Genomic DNA, 18,980 nt, shown 5'->3' with positions numbered 1-18,980 from the left:
CAAGTTGCCCCCCTGCCCTCTCCCATGATCCCCCCTCCCCAATCTTGGACCCCCCTCCCTCCCAGCCACTGCTCCCCCCCCTCAAGTTGCCCCCCTGCCCTCTCCCATGATCCCCCCTCCCCAATCTTGGACCCCCCTCCCTCCCAGCCACTGTCTCCCCCGCTCCGCTCCCCCCTGTCCTCTCCCCCATGGCTCCCCCTCCCCCCCAGCCATCTCCCTCCCCCATCATGCTCCCCTCTACCCTCTCCCCCCCCCCAACCCCCAGTGAATGGCGAGGGGAGGGGTGTGCACCTCCCACTCCCCCCCCCAAGTGGGCGTGGCCTCGGCGGGACAGGCGCGAACCGGCTCGGAGGGCGGGCTCTCCTCCCTCCCTCCCCTCTGATTGGTCGCGCCGCGCGTCGGTGGGCGTGGCCATCCGGCGAGACGCTTCGCGATTGGTCCGCGGGGTCGAGAGGGGGCGTGGTTATCTTTGACCACGCCCCCTTTCGCCGTGCTTCCCCCCCCCTCCCCTTCCCGCCCTCAGGGCCTTATAGCGGTGGGCGCGGGGCCTTGAGGAGCGCGGAGCGGCGATGGCGGCGGGGATGGCGGCGCCTCACGGGCTCCTGGCTCTCTTCATCCTCGCTGCGACGGCGGATAGCGTCGCGGGGACAAGTACGGAGCGGGAGGGGGCGGGGGGGGGGGGGTCCCCCGGTTCCGCGTAGGCTTCACTTACCGGAGGAGGCCAAGGGGCAAGCCCGGTTCTCTGAGGGTTATCCCGGTTTTGAGGTTTCCCAGGCCTCGCTTGGCCGTGAGGGAGGAGCAGGCCGAGGCGAGGGCTACCTGCAGGCCAGCACGTCGCGCCGGGCGGGGCTTGAGAACCGGGAATGGGGGGGGGGGGGGGGAGTGGAGCCGTGGGAACCGGGATTTAGGGGGTTCCAGCCGTGGGAACCGGGGTTGGAGCTCGTCTCGGCGGTGGGAGACCGGGGACCCCCCTCGCTGGGACCGGGGAACGCCCGAATGGGCGTTCCCCGGTCCCAGCGAGGGGGGTCCCCGGTCCTTTAGTGCTTCCATATGGATAAAAATCAGGAATTCCATTCATTTCCACGTTTTCTGGAGGCTTAGGAGGAGCTCTGGGCTTTTAAAGCCTTGAAGATGCTCCCGTGGTGCTTAAGTTGATAATCCCCTCGTGGGTTTGCAGTTGGAGGCTGGGAATGGCCTCAACCTCTATTTGGGGGGCTTAAAAGCATCCCCCACCGAGATGAGCTTCATAATTCCTTCTGATTTCTTGTTTTTCCCTCTTCTGGAGTTGGTGGTTGGGGGTTTTTGGCTGGAGGATTCTGCGAGCTCGGATTCGGATCTGGTGGTAAAGGGGGTGTTGTATCCTGAGCTGGTTAGAAATTTAGGTTCTACCACCTTGGTGCCTCTTTTGGGGCATCAAACTTCTTCAGTGCAGTGGATCCCAACCCAAGGAGTGAAGGTGATGGAGCGGGACGCTCCTGAAAAAACCCAGAGACCCAAATATCTGCTCTGATATCTCCTTGTGGAACAGGAGGGCAGGGGTGAGACTTCTAAACTACGAGGAAATAGGGAGTTTCATGAACTTGCCCAGAGAAATAGTGGCTGCCCCATCCCTGGAGGGGTTCAAGGCCAGGTTGGATGGGGCTTGGAGCCCCTGATCCAGTGGGAGGTGTCCCTGCCCATGGCAGGGGTGGAACTGGTTGGGCTTTGAGGTCCCTTCCAACCCAAACCATTCCATGATACCTGTGTCAGCTTCTCCTGCTTCCTTGGCTTCATGCAGCAACTCCTTCTATAGGGAATGTACGTGGAGAAGGCTGTTCCTATACTTGGTGTGAAAAGCATCCCAAGAAAAGCTTGTTTTGTAGGCACATGGAATGTGTCCTGCCCTGGTGGTGGGACTCTTGGACTCTGTCTGAGTCCAGTTCTTCGAGTAAGCGAAGTGGTAGGCTGGGGAGTGGGATTTACGTTTGGATTTGGCTTTGTGGAGCACGAGAAACAATCCTTTTAATCTGGAGCATCCTGACTTTTGGTAGCTTGCCACGCAGCAGGACTGGCTGGAGCGTTGGTAGGTGTTTACTTGGACTTTTTACTTCAAGGAAGAGCCACCCTGGCTGGAAGCTCTTGCATCCAACCTGCTTGTGGAGTCACTGCCTGGTTGTGTGAAGCTTAAGGGGAGAGCGGATTTTAGAGCTATTCTTGGAAATGGCAAAAAATGCCAGAGCCTCCTGTATCCCTTTGCAAGGCTGAGAAACAAGAGGTCGTGCTGGGGAGGAGAATGTGCCTGGTGGGACAGAGCAAGCTCCCAGCAGGCTTGGCTGCCTGGAGCATGGACAGTTTACACCAGGAGAACTCCTCCCTCGGAGCAGGGGGAAAGGTTGTTTTTGGTTTGAAGGTGACTCAGGAGAACATTATCTGCTCACACCGCTGTCTGGTGTGATCGGATACAACACTGTGCCTGGAGAAACCTCCTGCTTCTGGGATTGTGAGCTGATTCTGTCTTGCAGCCCATTTGGGGGACTCTGCCCCCTTCCAGCAGGTTTTTTTTTTGGGGGGGGTAGGGGAGCTCTGCTCCCTTCCAGCAGGTTTTTTTTGGGGGGGGTAGGGGAGCTCTGCCCCCTTCCAGCAGGGTATTTTTGGGGGTAGTTGAGCTTTGCTGCCTTCCAGCAGTGTTTTTTGGGGGGTAGGTGAGCTTTGCTGCCTTCCAGCAGATTTTTCTTAGGAGGTAGGTGAGCTCTGCCCTGTTCCAGCGGGTTTTTTTTGGGTGGTAGGGCAGCTTTGCCCCTTCCAACAGGTTTTTTTGGAGGAAGGGGGGGCTCTGCCGCCGCTTTCCTCAGCCTGCAGCGCCCAGGATTGTGATTGCCCAGCCTACTTTGTGCTGGGGGAGGAGAAGGGGTATTAATCCTGTGCAAATGCCCGTGGTACTTGCTGTTGTTCCTGCTTGCTGGAGCTTTTTAGCCTGTGAACGGTGTGAAGTGCCCTCTAACTCAGCAAATAACCTTGGAAAGGCTTGTTTTGTCAGCACAGTCATTGCCTCCCATCTGTAACAAACCCTTCATCTTTCCTAGATTCAAGCAGGGCTGTGGTTAGAATTGGACAAGCTTTGACAAGTGCTTTAGTTGGATCTGTTTTGGAAATGAGGTGTTGGGGAGTGTTTCATCACCAACCTGGGAGATGAAAGCCCCTCCTGCCCACAGGACCATTGTTCTGGGGGAGAAACTCGGGGTGGAGCGGCTCACAGAGTGAGAGTTGCTCACAGCTGGTACCCCTGAACCTTTTATCTTTATATAATATAAAGTATCTTGAGATAAATGTCTTATAAAAGATTTCCCCTGTGTCTTTTTGGACCCCCACCACTTACCCCTCTAATTCTTAAATCTGACTGAGGTTGAGTCACGTAAGCAGCCTTGGCCCTCGAGTGATGTCCTGTCGTGCGGTGATGCTGCTAGAAGCAGTTCAAGAAGATCACTCTGCTGTCCCTGCTACAATTCTGTCATCCAGAGACCCTAGAAACCCTTGCAGAGGTGGTGTTGAAGGCATTTCTGAATGGAACCAGCAGTTGGTGTATGAAATAGTTGCTCTGACCTCGGTGTTAAGGTTAACTCAGTATCAACCTTTGAGTGTTGTGCCCTCAGATGAGAGTTGGATCTCTCCTTCCTCCTCAGGCATATTTATTCTTCCAGACTTTAATATGTAAAACTCATTTATTTATTAATTTTTCCTTTGAGAAATGCAGAATTGATTTATTTAGGACTTAACCTCACGGACTTACTTGTATTTTTCTGGAGTTTGGGCAAACTTGGTTTGGGAATATTGATTTTTTTTCTGCGTTCACAAGAAATGCTCGTAATGTTTCTTATTAAAACATCTTTAGGCATACACAAAACAACCAAAAAACTCGCTCCCAAGCTGACCTCCTTATTACCTGTGCATTATGGGATGTATGGAGGGTTGCATGGACTCATGAACTTAATAACTAAGTACATTAATGTCCTGGGAGCCATCCTGGCATGCGGGACACCTCGGAAACCTGCTCTTGGCACATCAGAAGTGCCTTTGGCGTGCAGGAAGGACATGTCGCAAGCTTAACTAGTTCTTCTTAAATCTGACTCAGGCTGAGTCACGTAAGCAGTCTTGGCCCCTCGAGTGATGTCTTTTCCTGCAGTGATGTTGCTTGAGCCTCCCTTCCTTCTTGCTCCCAGGGGTCTGTGGTGACCGTTTACACCTGGCTGGGAGCCTAAAGGTGTTTGGCAGCGTGATTTTTCCACAGTCCAGTGACTCGAGGACCTACCTTTGGACTGGCTCTTCTCAGAAGCTGAACCCCTGGCCTCTCGCTGCTGGGGAGGTTTGAAAAACACAGCAGTGCTGGCCCGCAGCCGCTTCATAGGCTTTTGATCTGCTCGTGACTAATTCAGCTCTGCAAAGTTGTCTTGCCTGAGATGAAAAGTCTGATTTCACTGTTTGTTTGACAACGAACGTTACATTCCCTTACCTGGCTTGCAGCGTCTTGCAGACTGCAAGGCGTTCTTCTCCAAAAAGCTGGTTTATTATCTTCGCTGCAATGTTGTCCCTCAAGGCAAATGCCAATGCTCCCCATTGGTTATGTTAGAGGAGGCCACGGAGGTGATCCAAGGGCTGGAGAACCTCCTGTACAAGGCCAGGCTGAGAGAGTTGGGGTTGTTCAGCCTGGAGAAGAGAAGGCTCCAGGGAGACCTTAGAGCAGCTTCCAGCATGGAAAGGGGCTCCAGGAAGCTGGGGAGGGGCTCTTGGTCAGGGAGGCAGGGGTAGGATGAGGGGGAACAGTTTTCAGCTGGAAGAGGGGAGATTGAGATGAGATCTTAGGAAGAAATGTTTTCCTGTGAAGGTGGGGAGACCCTGGCCCAGGTTGCCCAGAGCAGTGGTGGCTGCCCCATCCTTGGAGGTGCTGAAGGCCAGGTTGGATGGGGCTTGGAGCAACCTGATCCAGCAGGAGGTGTCCCTTTGGAACTGGATAGGCTTTAAGGTCCCACCCAAATCATTCTGTGATTCCATGTCCTGCTCTGCATACGCTGGTTTTGCCGTGGGGTCGCAGGAGGCTGTGTTGGCTGGCGAGGCAGCAATTCCAAATAACAGCCCTGTCCCTGCTGGGCAGAGTCCAGAGCGTATGGAGGGGAGGGAGGGACGAGTGCACTGAGCTGAAGATCGTCTGTGGCCTCGTCTCTGTGGCTGAGTTTGGTTTTTTTTGCTTGTAGAGGGTGAATTCTTGCTTTGCACTAACACTTTGCACTAATACCTCTTCAACTCTTAGCTGGTTTTATAAAGTCACCGCTGTCTCAAAAGAGGCTTACTCAGGACAGCGTCGAGTTGCACTGCGAGGCGATTGGCAATCCCATCCCTGAGATCCAGTGGTGGTTTGAGGGAAACGATCCCAATGAGACCTGTGCTCAGCTCTGGGATGGCGCGTGGCAGGACCGTGTCAAAATCAACGCCACCTACAACCTCCACTCTACCAGCACCATCCACATCGTAAACCTCACGAGCGACGACTCGGGCATGTATGAGTGCCGGGCCAGCAACGACCCTGACCGCAACCACTTGTCGAAGAGCCCCAAAGTCAAGTGGATCCGTTCCCAGGCGAACGTTTTTGTCATCGAACGTGAGTGGCCACGCCGAGGCCTTGGCACTTGCTCGGACACCGGTGTCTTGAGTCTCACCCCTGCACCCGTGTCCTGTGGCTCCCGAAAGCTCCCCTCACCCTCCCACCCCGGCTGTAGAACTGAGAGCCTTCCCCCCCTCTGTCATCTCCCCCACCACCCGTGACTTCACCCCAAATGATGGCCCTGCTCAAAAAGGGTTGTGGCTTCCCAACCAAAACGCCCTTCGGCAATCCCACACCTTTTTCCGGAGCCAAAAGAACCTGGAACCTACCGCTTATTCCCAAGTGCTTCCAAATCCTGGTGCTGGCTTGTAGAATTGAGTCTTGATTCTGCGGTAGACTCTGTCCTGACCACCGCTGGCAAACGAGCCCTTCCCTACCGTCCATCCAGCTCCTGTTGGCAGCCTTGCTTTTTAAGCTCGCTTCCTTGCTAGTGATGCAAACCATGGGGAACAAATCCTGCTTTGAGTTTCCTGAGATGCAACCGTTTTTGAAATGGCCGTGTCTGTGTGCGACACTGAATGTGATGTGGTTGCTTGTCCTGTGGGAGTGACCGGATCCCTTCTCGCTGCAAGCTGGGGCTAATGGGGAGCTGCTTTGAGTGGTGGAAACCTGGGTTAGTGGGGGGATTTCAGCATCCTGTCAAGGTCTTGCTATGAATCTTGAAGTTGAGAGCAGCATAGGAGTCTTTTTTTCAGGGTTAGGAAATGCAGGACTCTGGGAGAACCTTCTTCCAGTTGAATTTTTGGCTAGGCGGAAAAGCAAAAAGCCTGTTGGCACTGTGCAAACATTCTTCCTTCCAAGAAGCTGAGTCTGGGTGGAAAGGCAGGGGCTGTAGTGCCACCAGGGCTGTGTCAAGGGGCTGCTGATGGCAGCTGTTTTCCTGGAGTGCCTCCTGCAAGGAGAAAGGCCTGAGTCATCATCCTGCATAATTTACTGCCACTTGGCATGCGGAGACCCAGGGCTGGTTGGAGTTCTGGTTCTGCGTGTTCTCCTTGGAGCAAATGTGACTCTTAATCCCTTGGGGTGCATCATACGATGCATGAATTTCTCACACGTAAGGTCTGGGTCACTCCCCTCACAGCAGAGGGGCTTGGCTGCCATCAGCTCTGCTACATGGAGGGGTCTAAATCAGCTCAGATTCTGGAAGCGGTTGACACGGGGAGAGTTCTAGCAGCTCATAAAAGCTGAGAGCTGTGCTCCTGTGAGCGCCCTTCACAGTCTGACCTTTTCCATTGCTTATTGAGCGCTTGGCTCAGCTGGAGCTGCACCCATTGTAGGGACAGCAGGAGGCTCGGAACCACCCAGAGCACGTGGCAGCAGCCCTGCAGGGTCGATGTTGGACTCTGATGTTCAGAGTCTCCCTGTGCTGGTAGGAGATGGTCCATAAAGGTAAGTGGAAGCTATGATAGAGACAAGGAGCGTTGGGCTTTTACTGTTGGCATTAAAGGTTGTTGGGCTTTAACTATTGGTATTAAAGGTTCTTGGGCAGGTGCGTGACCCCTGAAATGCCAGGTGTTAACTCCATGGAACTGTTTATGAATGCAGGTCCGGACATCAAGACTGATATCACTGATGCTTATGGGAAGCTGATCCTCACCTGCAACATGTCCTCATCTTCTGATGCCATTGAGGGCCACAAGTGGATGCATGGAGACAAGATCCTTCAAACAGATGCCGAGAAGAGCACTTTCACCAGTTATACGTGAGTGTCAGGCCAAGGTCGGATAAAGATCTGACCATAGGGAACAGGCTTTTGGGCTCAGCTAGCAGGAAGCACTGGTGTCTAGGCTCTTGAACTTCAGAGCATAACACGAGCTAAATAAAAGTTTTGGTAAGGGCCCAAATTTTCTTTTTTATGGGAAAGAGGGAAGGAAAGCAATATGCCACAAATGTCCTCTTGGTAGGAGAAGTTCTGCTGTGTTGTGTTTCCACATGGGTGGTCATAGAATCATAGAATCACCAGGCTGGAAGAGGCCTACCAGATTGAGTCCAAGCATTCCTATCAAATACTAAACCATGTGCCTCAGCACCTCATCCACCCATCACTTAAACCCCTCCAGGGAAGGTGACTCAACCCCCTCCCTGGGCAGCCTCTGCCAGTGCCCAATGACCCTTTCTGTGAAATATTTTTTTCTGACGTCCAGCCTGACCCTCCCCTGGTGGAGCTTGAGGCCGTTCCCTCTCGTCCTGTCCCCTGTCCCTTGGGAGAAGAGCCCAGCTCCCTCCTCTCCACAACCTTCTCTCAGGGAGTTGGAGAGAGCAATGAGGTCTCCCCTCAGCCTCCTCTTCTCCAGGCTAAACACCCCCTCAGCTGCTCCTCTTGTTCTCCAGCCCCCTCACCAGCTTTGTTGCTCTTCTCTGGACTTGCTCCAGAGCCTCAACATCCTTCTTGTGGTGAGGGGCCCAGAACTGACCCCAGGATTCGAGGAGCGGTCTCACCAGTGCTGAGTCCAGAGGGAGAAGAACCTCCCTGGACCTGCTGGTCACACCGTTTCTGATCCAAGCCAAGATGCCATTGGGCATCTGTTGGCTCATGTTCAGTTGGCTGTCAACCCAGGTCTTTCTCCTCCTGGCCCTGCTTTGTGCTGGAGCTGTCATCTCAGAGCTTTGAGGGACCCTGTTCCTGGCAGGACATCAGCTCCTTGCTCCCCAGAGGGCTGCATGTCTGAAACAGGAGACTTGGATGTGTTGTGCCTGCCTTTGGGGTTTATGTACCTTTCCAAAGTCCAGCCCTTTGCACAAAACAAGCTGAAGTTGCCTGTAAGTTTGAGTCAGTGCTCAGAAACTGTGTGCCCGGGTGTAGCGGAGCAGAAGCAGGAATACCAGCCTTATTGTGACCGTGCAGTGAGCTTTCCTTTTTGATTACAGTCAGGCCTGGCTGGCGCTGGCCCAGCGGCTCTAGAGGCCTTGTGTCCTTTTGTGTGGCAGTGTCGACGTGCCTGTCTCCCCATAGCAACAGGGAGCTGAACAAGGATTAAAGTATTTATAACCCAGCCTCCCTCGCGTGACCTCAATTCCTTAGCTGAGTGGTTTTTGGAAGTGGGAAGTGCCGTGCACAGCACAACTAACAAACAGCCTGTTGTCCCGGTGCAGCCACGGGACTGAAAGTTTGCCTGCCCCTTCCCTCCAGTGGGCATTACTGAGCTGCAGAATGAGAGGTTTGTTGCAGAGCAGCGTAATCCGCTAAATCCCATCGCAGCAGCTTTATTAGAAGGAAAATGGAGGACTTCTCCCTACGCTTGGATTAATCCAGAGTAACCCAGCATATGTTGTGTTCTTTGCCAAGGCAGAGCCATGTGTTTAAGCAGAGTTTCTTTCGTGGACTGGCTTTCCTCTGGATCTGGTCTCCTAAGCTCCTTGCCTGTCCCATTTAGAGGTGAGCTGGCCCAGGTTACCCAGAGCAGTGGTGGCTGCCCCATCCCTGGAGGTGTTCAAGGCCAGGTTGGATGTGGCTTGGAGCAACCTGATCCACTGGGAGGCATCCCTGCCCATGGCAGGGGTGGAACTGGATGGGCTTTGAGGTCCCTTCCAGTCCAAACCATTCCATGATTCTATAAACTTCAGGGCTGATGTCTTGTGTGTGGTGTGGCCGTCTCCTGGGCTGAGTTAACTGGAGAATTCATTGCTGCACTTCAGATTCTGTTGACTTTGCTCAGTAGGTGAGGTTTTTACTGAGCCTGGGGTCTGTAGGAAAGAGCATGAAGTCAGTCACTTCCTAAGTGTACGTGTGGCACCACACCTGGTGTGATACATAATCTGCATTCACTAACAGTCTAGGTATTACTTTTTTTTCTCTTAGTAGAGGCTCTGATGGCAAGAGTTTTTTTGGAGCGAAAGCTGCAGGCTTTCAGGATTCACATTGCAAGGTCTCTGAGCACTGACCTGACAGGCCTGTGTCAGGCTTGGTGTCCATGGAATCCTCCCCCATTTGGAGGGGAGAGAAGGCTGGGTTGCTGTAGGGACATGATGCGATCTAAATACTGACAGTGGAATAGGAGGAGTTACCTATAGAGGAGATCACTGCTGCCTGTAGATGGTTGTTTCCATGGGTTTGGAGTTCAGTATTTGTGGCTAAGCCAGTTGTGTTGAGTGCTTACCTAACAACCTGTCTTCTGACAGAATCGAGGGGAAGAAGGAAGAGCACTCTGGCGTCTATGAATGTGTCTACAAAACAGACCCGGAGGTAAAAGGCCAAGTGAATGTTTCAGGTGAATATTCATATTTCACGTTTGCTGCTGGGTCTGAGGAGGGGAAGCTGTGATCTCCTGAATGCTTTGCTTTGGTATCAGTTCAAGCTTCTTGGAGAGCTGCTTCTTGCTAGCCCTTGCTAATAGAGCCACAGGAGCAGGGAGTACAAAGCTACTATGTCTGTTCTATAATGAGGTGTCTTAATTCCTTCCTTGCCATAGTTCCACCCCAGGTGATGGCCTACAAGAAGTCTGAACATGGGAACGAGGGGGACACGGGTGTGCTGACCTGCAAGAATCCCTCTTTCCCCTCTGTCGTCTCCTGGGTCTGGTACAAAAATGGTCAAGAGGTGAGTGCTGTACTTTCTTCTTTCATGGAATCATGGGATGGTTTGGGTTAGAAGGGACCTTTAAAGCTCATCCAGTTCCACCCTCCACTGCATTGCGTTGTTCCAAGCCCCATCCAGCTTGGCCTTGACCACCTCCAGGGATGGGGCAGCCACCACTGGCCTGGGCAACCTGGGCCAGGGCCTCCCCACCCTCACAGCAAAACATTTCTTCCCAAGATCTCATCTCAATCTCCCCTCTTTCAGCTTCAAACCGTTTCTCCTCATCCTACCCCTGCACTCACTGATAGAGTGCTCCTCCCCAGATTTTCTGGAGACCCTTTAAGTATCTATTCCCCACTTCTGCTTTCCCTACTTCCACAAACAGGTAGAGGACCTCATCTGCTCTGAATTAGCTGTTTTAAAGTAGCCTCCTCAGTACCTTGGCAAGTAGAGTTTCTTTCTGTAGTGGTAGAACCATGTGTGGTGTAAGTGAACGGCTCCCCTACTGCCAGCACCGCCCTGAGCGCTGTCTGTCTCCCTCCAGGCCATTGTCAATGGTTCTGGTCGCTACATCATCAAGTCCAGTGGCAACAAGACAGAGCTACGCATTCTCAAACTGAATATTGAGGAGGATGCAGGTGACTACCACTGCAATGCCACCAACGCGCTTGGCACTGGGAGCGCTACCGTAAACCTGCGTGTCCGCAGCCGCCTGGCAGCGCTCTGGCCTTTCCTGGGTATCGTGGCAGAAGTCCTCGTTCTTGTCACCATCATCTTCATCTATGAGAAGAGGAGGAAGCCCGATGAGGTTCCTGATGGTAAGAGCTGCCTTGGGTTAAATATTTTGGGGGAGACCAAGGAACTTGTACAGTGCAGGCAAAAAGATTCTTGCAGAGAACCTGGAGTTCCCTCTGTCGGATACACATGAATTTGAGGGCTGCCTTTTGGGGTGCTTCTTGGAAAACCGTGGTAGAGTCTTTGCCAGGTGACTTTAGCCATGTAGTCCCCCTGTTCCTGACAATCCTTAGCAGTGGTTTGCGTCTGAAACGAGAGAGGATTCTCTGCAGGTCAGCCTGACCCTTTGTCTCACTGATTCCTTTGTGCTTTGCTCAAGTGCTTTGCGTTGGTGTCACAGGACCAGGTTATGTTCTGGAGAAGTGGATTTCTGAAGAGCTTTTCTGGTGCTGCAAAACTGGGAGCCTGTATCAGTGGGCCTGTAAAACTAGGATTAGCTTAACTCGGGTTCAGATCAGGGGTCTGTTTTGGGACCTCAGATCCACACATCCTGGCTCTGGGAGATTTCCTCAAAGCCTAGTGTTATCTTTAATCTGTTCTGGAATGACCGGCTCCTCCCTTTCCTTATCTGTGTAAGAATCTACATTGTGTTAGCCCCACACCCCCTCCCTTATCTGATCCAGTTAACAATGGAGTGTGAATGTTTGGCATCCTTCCTGCTCCCTGGGTCAGGGGCCCTCTGCTGGGGTGCAGCAATCCAGGTGCAAAATATCCCTCCCCTGGCTACCAGGCTTGGGAGTTGGCTCAAGGCAGTTTTACAGCAGGTGCTCTGCCCTCTGACACCCTTGGCTGGAAGGCAGATGTTGTCTTAAGGATGTTTGTAGCTGCATCTTCCAGCAAAATAACTGTAATCTGTGTGTTGAGTGCTCTTGCTTTTGCTAACAGTGCCTGGTCCGGATCATATCGAGAGCTGGTCTGTCAGAGCTGTAGAAGATGCTTTGACAGACAAAGGCCTCATAAACTGAAATGTCCTGATGCTCTTTGGCCAGAGCTGTTAAACTCCAGTTCCCAAGTGCTTGTGGATGAGAATCATCATACCTATCTGACAGAGATCCACCAGGACAGCATAAAGCTGTGTAAAGTGGTTCTCTCTCCCCAAAAGTCCTAGTTTTTTTAGGAGGTAACAGTAAGGCTTTATCTCCACCAGGGGAGGTTCAGGCTGAGCGTTAGGAATAAATTTTTCACAGAAAGGGTGATTGGTCCCTGGTAGAGGCTGCCCAGGGAGGGGGTTGAGTCCCCATCCCTGGAGGGGTTTAAGGGACAGGTGGATGAGGAGCTGAGGGACATGGGTTAGTGTTTGATGGGAATGGTTGGACTCGATCCGGTGGGCGTCTTCCAACCTGGTGATTCTATGATTCAAATGCTGTTCCTCTCAATGTGTGGTTGTGAAAGGGCTCCTCGCCGTTACCCAGCACGGGGAGAGTCGCTTGTGAACAGTGTGATATCCTTGCTGGTGCTATCTTTCTGCTCTGGTGCTATTTTTCCGCTTTCCCCCCTATGCTGCTGGGTGCCACCTCAACCGGTAAGTAAAAGGTAGTTCCAGCCGTGTCTCTGCCTCTGTCCTCTCCCCAGCTGCCTGCAGATCTTGGTGCCCAGGGTAGTCCCAGCACTTCCAGCGTGAGTGTCCCCTCTCAGTGCTATTTGAGGGGAGCCTGGACTGTGAAGAACCTTCTGTTGGGAAGTGACAGACTGCAAGGAGCTGGTGAAAGGATCCAAGGCTTGACATGTGTTGGCAGATGTTTTCTTAGTTGTGCTTCTTGGTGTAGCAGGAACGTGATGTGCAGTGTGTTTATCTTGATTCCACAAAACGTGTGGGGCGGAAGAAGGTCGTGCTGCTGCCAGGGCTTTACACCTCCTTCCTGAAATTTCCCGTTTGTTTTTTTTCCCCTTTTGAAGCGTGTGCTGGGATCTGGGAGCTGCCTAACCTGGTGCTGCTGTAGGGCTGAGAGCAGCGGCAGTCGTGCTGCCTTCCCAGGGGAGTCTGTGCCTCCCTCTTCCAGTGCTGGTGGTGGGAAAGATGGACTGGGAGACACAGGGTGCAAATGTTGCTGCTTCAGAGACTGCTTGGATTCTTCCCTCTGATTCTGCTTCTGTGACTGCTGGGGTGGCCTCGAGGAGACTGAGGTGCCACCCCTGATCCATGGGGTGACTCGCTTATCCTGTGAGCCGAACGAGCGCAGAAGCAACAAGGAGCTTATCTCTAAGTTTGTGCCTTGTCTGAGCTGAGACAAGAAGCTGCTTTTAAGCTCACAGGGTTGCTGGTGTCCTGGTAAGACGTATCCCCTGCTTGCCAGGCCCTGGGGAAACAGGAGCCCTGGGGGCAAGGTGACCTTTTTGGGTTTTCTTCTATGCAGGCAGAGTATCTAGTGTTTCCAGCAACCTGCCTGGAATGCAGTCCCCAGAGATTTAAGAGATGGCAGAGACGTCTTACATGCTCCCCTGACACTGTTTTTTTTTCTCTTTTTCTGTGCTGTCTGGGATGTGAAGATGACGATGGAGGTTCTGCACCACTGTAAGTAGTTTTGCTTTTCCCTGTTTATCCAGATTTGTACCAGCAGGTGCTTCCTATCCAAGGAATCTTCTTTTGAATATAAAAGTGGGGAATAAATTTGGCTCGCTGGGCAGGAGGCTTTGTCCCCAGGGTTTCAATGTCCTGTATATAAACCCTACAGAACAGTGTCTACTTCTGGCAACCAATCTCCTTATCTTGACCATCTATTTGCACCTGAATTACATTAGGGGTAGGATGGGGCTTTGTGCTTTTTGTTTCTTCCTCACTGCCCCTTTTTCTCTTCCCAGGAAAAGCAATGCCACAAACCACAAGGACAAGAACGTCCGTCAGAGAAATGCTAACTAAGAGTGGGGCCAGGTGAGTGGGATTTGAGGGCAGGGGAGCATCTAAGAGCAGCTCTTGCCCCCTCACCACAAGGGGCTTGAGGTGCTGCCATGACCTGGGGTTGCCACTGTCTGGCTGGAACCCAGCTGGGGCTCAGAATTAGATGTTCAGAGCCTGGCCTGGCTGCAGGATCTGTGCCTGCAAGGGGCTCTGGAAGAAGCAGAAGCATTCATGCAGGCAGAGGCTCTTCTAGCACTGCAGGAGCTGGGGGGAACTCCTGGTGCTGTGATGCTCAGGGTGGTAGGAACCTGCTGAAGTCACTGGAGATGTGTGTGTGGGGAGTGGCAGTGCGACCTCTGCCCATGCAGACAAGGGGTGAGGGAAAACCATGGAATTGTAGAATGGTTTGGATTGGAAGGGACAATAAAGCCCATCCAGTTCCACCTCTGCCAGGAGCAGGGACACCTCCCACTGGATCAGGTTGCTCCAAACCCCATCCAACCTGGCCTTGAACACCTCTAGGGATGGGGCAGCCACCACTGCTCTGGGCAACCTCCTTACCCTCACAAGAAAGAATTTGCTGTTTTCTCTAAATCTCCCCTCTTTCAGTTTAAAACCATGTTTAGTGAGGTTCTGATGCTTGGGAAAGCCAGGACTGCCTGATAGCTCCCATCCTGGACTTGAGCAGGAGATGAGTCCTTGCCTACATGTATGGAGGAACAACCTTTGTCCTGTGCTGCCCATCACCACCTCTAGAGCAGCCTTACTGGTACAACTGGGTTATCTGACTGGCTTTTCTCTCTCTCCTACCAGGTGATGTAGATGAAGAACTCATCTGGACAATTATGTTTTCTGCTAATTTTTTGGTAAAATAGCACCATGAGATATTCTAGTGTGTCCTTGCGATTCAGTTACTTCACTTTCTAAAGAAACTTTTAAGTTGTAGAATCTAAAATACATTTTTTTAAAAAAAAAAATAAGAGTTGTGGGAGGGTTTTTTCTACCTTTAAATGCAAATCCCTTGTTTCTGGTAGTCTAGGTCACCTGCTCTCTCTGTCCTAGGTTTCTTCATGTTGGTACAGAGGGGGTGGGTGGCAGGACAACTTATTTCTTCCTACCCTCTGGGAAGAAGAGGCTGTGTTGGGTTAGGGCTGCTCCAAAATGCCTTCCTTGGCTTCTGAGGACACTCATGGAGCTGTGGGTGACAGGCCTGAACATGCAGTGTGATTTATTCCACGCGTGCTGCTGTACTGGAGGTGGCTGACATGGCTCGTGTTCCCAGCAGGTCGCTTTGTGTGGGTCGGGGGGGAAATTCTAGGAGCATCTTGAGGTCGCCCCATCCCACCCAAGGGCTGGGAAGGGCAGGTCTGTCTTTCCCAACGCAGCTCCTGCACCTTTCCCTGGTGTGGAAGCACCATGTGTCCTGTAAGCTGCTCCACCAGGGCCACCAGGCACATTGCTGGGGTGGCTCCTGCTGAGGAGCAAGCGCAGGGCTGGTTCTTCAGCAAGTGCTGCAGAACCTGGATGCACAGGCACTGCCGTTCCCTGTTGGGTGGATACTCCAGAGCCGTGCAACGACGATGCGGTGTTAGAGCCAGACACTGGAAAATGATTGCTGTTAACTTATTTCATGGGTGCTTTGTGTCTCTTCTCACTTTAGGGTGGGCTTGGGGTGGCTGGGGGCAGTTTCACAGCATGCGTTGTGCTTGAGCCACGGTGATGTTTGCAACATGGGGGCCTGAATGCTGACAAGTGCTGGGTCAATTGATACCTTTATTGCTGGGTAGCCTGGAACTGTTCCACCTGTTAACATGCTTCACAAATAAAGATGATTCCTCTCTTTTTTTTTTTCCCCATCCTTGTTTGGACTCTGGTCTCTACCCTGCAGGCTCGACCCCCCCCAGCCTGTCCTGCTGACTCATTTCTGGCTGTAAAACCTGATGCTGAGTCTCAGGGTTCAGTGCCAGCTCTGATCACCAAGTGTTTGCAGCTCAGGAGGTGTCTGGTGCTGTGGGGGGAGAGGTGCAGTGCTCCTACCTCTGTGCTGTGGGTAAGGGACAGGATCGCTTTGCCTCGCTCTTCCTCAGCATCTTGTGGGACCAAGGATCAACCCCAGTCACCACGAACCCTTGCAGGCTGTGCAATTTGCGTGTCTTGTGCTTCTCCGAGCAATTCTTTTTCCTTCTACCTGCTCTTTCCTAGGGGGAGAGCAGAGATATGAGACCTGTAGTGCCTGGAGAGAGGATGGGGATGGGTTAGGGATCCCCGTTTTTGCTTGGTGAGCTGCTCCAAGGGCAGAGGTGCAGGAAGGGGTGGATGTGGGATGGTGAAGAGCTTTTTTCTGTGCTCCTGGCTGGCTGAGGTGCTCTGATTGCTGCCTGCCCTACTCCTTAAGACCCCTGCAGCCCTCATACTGTAGCCAAACACTGCTCCCTTCTCAGGAAGGGGTGAGGAGGGACTGTGGCTCTCCTTGCAGCGTGGTGGCTGGCAGGAGCGGCAGTGATGCCAGCACCCTGGTGGCCCAGACCCTTTGGCCAGCGTTTCTGCTGCCTCGCTGTGTCGTCAGCCCGGGCTGAGCGGGCAGTGTGGCTCTGCAGCACGTAAGTGGGTTATGCAAGCCTTTTGCAGCCAGCCTCGTGCTCGCGGGTGCTGGCCTGGTGCAAAATCAATGCGTGGCTTAATTTCCTTGATGAGGATTATGGGTCCTGCCTGACCCGGCTCTGGGGCTGCAGCACAAAGCGTCACTTGTGCCTTTTGTTTGGCAGGGCAGGCAGCAGAGGGGAAAAACAGCCTGAGGAGCTTGGGGAGAGGACGGAGAGGCAGTGGGCCATGCTCTGCTGAGCCCGCTTGCTACTGGCAGCTGCCACGGTGACCTGAGGCAGAGCCACATGGAGCTCTGTATGGATTGTCCTGCTGTGGAGCCCAATTCCATCCCAGGGAGAGGGTGGGTGCTCCGGGCACCCCTGTCAGCAGGGGTCCTGCTCACCCTCTGCCTTCTGATGCCTCAGATGAGCATGAATCCTGCTCAGTCTCCGATGCCTCAGATGAGCAGGGAGCCTGTTCAGCTCCTGATGCTTGAAACAAGCAGGGATCCTGCTCAGCCCCTGCCTCCTACCTTGAATGAGCCCCAAGCTTCCACCTTGCTGGGGCCTCTTCTCTTGCTCTGGTTGACCCGCAGCCTGGGCTCCTTGGGGGTTGTTCCATGGGCTTTCGGGGTGGCTGCTGGGGGAGCGTTGCTGCACTCAGGGGGGTTTGAAAACAGGGGCTGTGGTTTGCAGGCAGCATCGTGAAGGTAAGGGGGTGCAGAGCAAGCCTGGTGGGGGCTGGATGTGGTGTTCGGGGTCTCATCTCCCATGGGGCTCAGCAGAGTGGCTGTGGAGCCAGGTCCTGGCTATGGAGCAGGGCTGATGGTGGCTGGGGCTGGTGTGGGAGCCGGGCACATGCAGTGTGTGGCTGTACTTCTGCTCCGTGCATCGCAGATGCTGCCACCCGCTGTGGCTACGCAGTCATTGCTACCCAGGACTGTGAGTGCGAGGCCAGTTCAACCCCCAGGAATGAAGCATTGGGCTGGGATGGTGCATCCGTCCTGGAAGCTGGAGAACAGGCCTTATGAGGAACGGCTGAGAGAGCTGGGCTTGTTTAGCCTGGAGAAGAGGAGGCTGAGGGGAGACCTCATTGCTCTCTCCAACTCCCTGAAAGGAGGTTGTGGAGAGGAGGGAGCTGGGCTCTTCTCCCAAGGGACAGGGGACAGGACGAGAGGGAATGGCCTCAAGCTCCACCAGGGGAGGTTTAGGCTGGACATTAGGAATAATTTTTTCACAGAAAGGGTCACTGGTCCCTGTCAGAGGCTGCCCAGGGAGGGTGTTGAGTCACCTTCCCTGGAGGTGTTTAAGGGACGGGTGGACGAGGTGCTGAGGGACATGGGTTAGTGATTGATGGGAACGGTTGGACTCAATGATCCAATGGGTCTTTTCCAACCTGGTGATTCTATGGTTCTATGATCCTGCAGGGTCGGAGCATTGGGCTGGGCTGGGGCACCCCGTTCGGCGTGGTGATGGAGCCGTGTGGTCTTGTGCCCAGCCCTTCAAGGCTCTTGGAGCTCACCCCCCGCTTCTCGCTCTGCTTTGCTCCTACCCCTCTCAGCCCAGGATAGCTGTGGCGGTTAGAGCATCATCCTGCGGTGGTGGGGCAGGAGATGCTGGTCTTGCTTATTGCCGGGCTCCGCTTGCCGCTGCTGCCGGTGGAGGGAGCTGCGAAGCCGCCAAGGCTGCGTCCCGGCTCCGCTCCGCCCCCGGTCCTCCCCATCCCCTCCCCTTCCCATCGGTCCCTCCCGTCCCCGCAGCCCTCCCCAGCCTCTCCCCCTTCCCCGCCTCCGGTCCTCCCCGTCCATCCCCTCCTCATCACCTCACCCCTCCTACCCGTCCCCATCCCCTTCCCTCCCCGCCCCCGGACCTCCCCGTTCATCCCCATCCCCGCTTCGCTCCGCCCCATCCCCTCCCCATCCCCGGTCCTCCCCGTCCATCCCTTCCCGTCCCCTCCCCGTCCTCGCAGCCCTCCCCAACCTCTCCCCCCTCCCCGCCCCTGGTCCTCCCGTTCCCATCCCCTCCTCGTCCATCCACTCGCCATCCCCGGTCCTCCCTGTCCCCGCCGCCCTCCCCATCCCCTCCCCGTCCATCCTCTCCCCATCCCCGCTTCGCCCCGTCCATCCCCATCCCCGGTCCTCCCCGTCCGCGCAGCCCTCCCCTACCTCTCCCCCTTCCCCTGGTCCTCCCGTCGAATCTCCTCCCCATCCCCGGTTGTCCCCATCCATCCCGTTCCCCGTCCCCATCCACGGTCGTCCCCGTCCATCCCTTCCCCATCCCCTCCTCGTCCTTCCTCTCCCCGTCCCCATCCCCTCCCCGTCCATTCCCCTCCCCTTCTCCATCCCCAGTCCTCTCCGTCCATCCTGTCCCCTTCTATCCTCTCCCCGTTCTCTCCCTGTCCCTCCCGCCGCGTCCATCCCCTCCCTATCCATCCCCGTCCATCCCCATCCCCGGTCCTCCCTGTCCATACCCTCTGTCGCCATCCCCGGTCCTCCCCGTCCGCGTAGCCCTCCCCTACTTCTCCCTCTTCCCCTCCCCTTGTCCTCCCGTCCCCGCCGCCAGTCCATCCATCCCCTCCCCACCCCCGCACCCGGTCCCCCCCATCCATCCCGTTCCCTG

The 18,980-nt window shown here is 54.3% G+C and overlaps 1 protein-coding gene across 1 annotated transcript; it reads left to right on the top strand.

Annotated features, from left to right (window-relative positions):
- The first annotated feature begins 552 nt into the window (after nt 1–552).
- Nucleotides 553–15,635, top strand: BSG (basigin (Ok blood group)). The gene is made up of 9 exons (XM_069878159.1): nt 553–651; nt 5,282–5,629; nt 7,178–7,334; nt 9,752–9,840; nt 10,042–10,169; nt 10,693–10,966; nt 13,431–13,455; nt 13,743–13,812; nt 14,593–15,635. Exons 1-8 carry the CDS (start codon nt 570–572, stop codon nt 13,798–13,800), a joined length of 1,161 nt encoding a protein of 386 aa, XP_069734260.1. The 5' UTR covers nt 553–569; the 3' UTR covers nt 13,801–13,812; nt 14,593–15,635.
- The last annotated feature ends 3,345 nt before the right edge of the window (nt 15,636–18,980 follow it).

Source organism: Phaenicophaeus curvirostris, chromosome 28, assembly GCF_032191515.1.
Source record: "Phaenicophaeus curvirostris isolate KB17595 chromosome 28, BPBGC_Pcur_1.0, whole genome shotgun sequence".
In the NCBI taxonomy this organism is placed as follows: domain Eukaryota; kingdom Metazoa; phylum Chordata; class Aves; order Cuculiformes; family Cuculidae; genus Phaenicophaeus; species Phaenicophaeus curvirostris.
The sequence above is the reverse complement of the archived record's forward strand: the minus strand, read 5'-3'. Positions and strand labels throughout refer to the sequence as shown.

Coding starts and splice junctions, on each gene's coding strand:
- BSG (XM_069878159.1), top strand. CDS start 570: ATGGCGGCGGGGATGGCGGCGCCTCACGGGCTCCTGGCTCTCTTCATC. Junction 652..5,281: donor GGATAGCGTCGCGGGGACAA/GTACGGAGCGGG, acceptor TTCAACTCTTAG/CTGGTTTTATAAAGTCACCG. Junction 10,967..13,430: donor GCCCGATGAGGTTCCTGATG/GTAAGAGCTGCC, acceptor TGGGATGTGAAG/ATGACGATGGAGGTTCTGCA.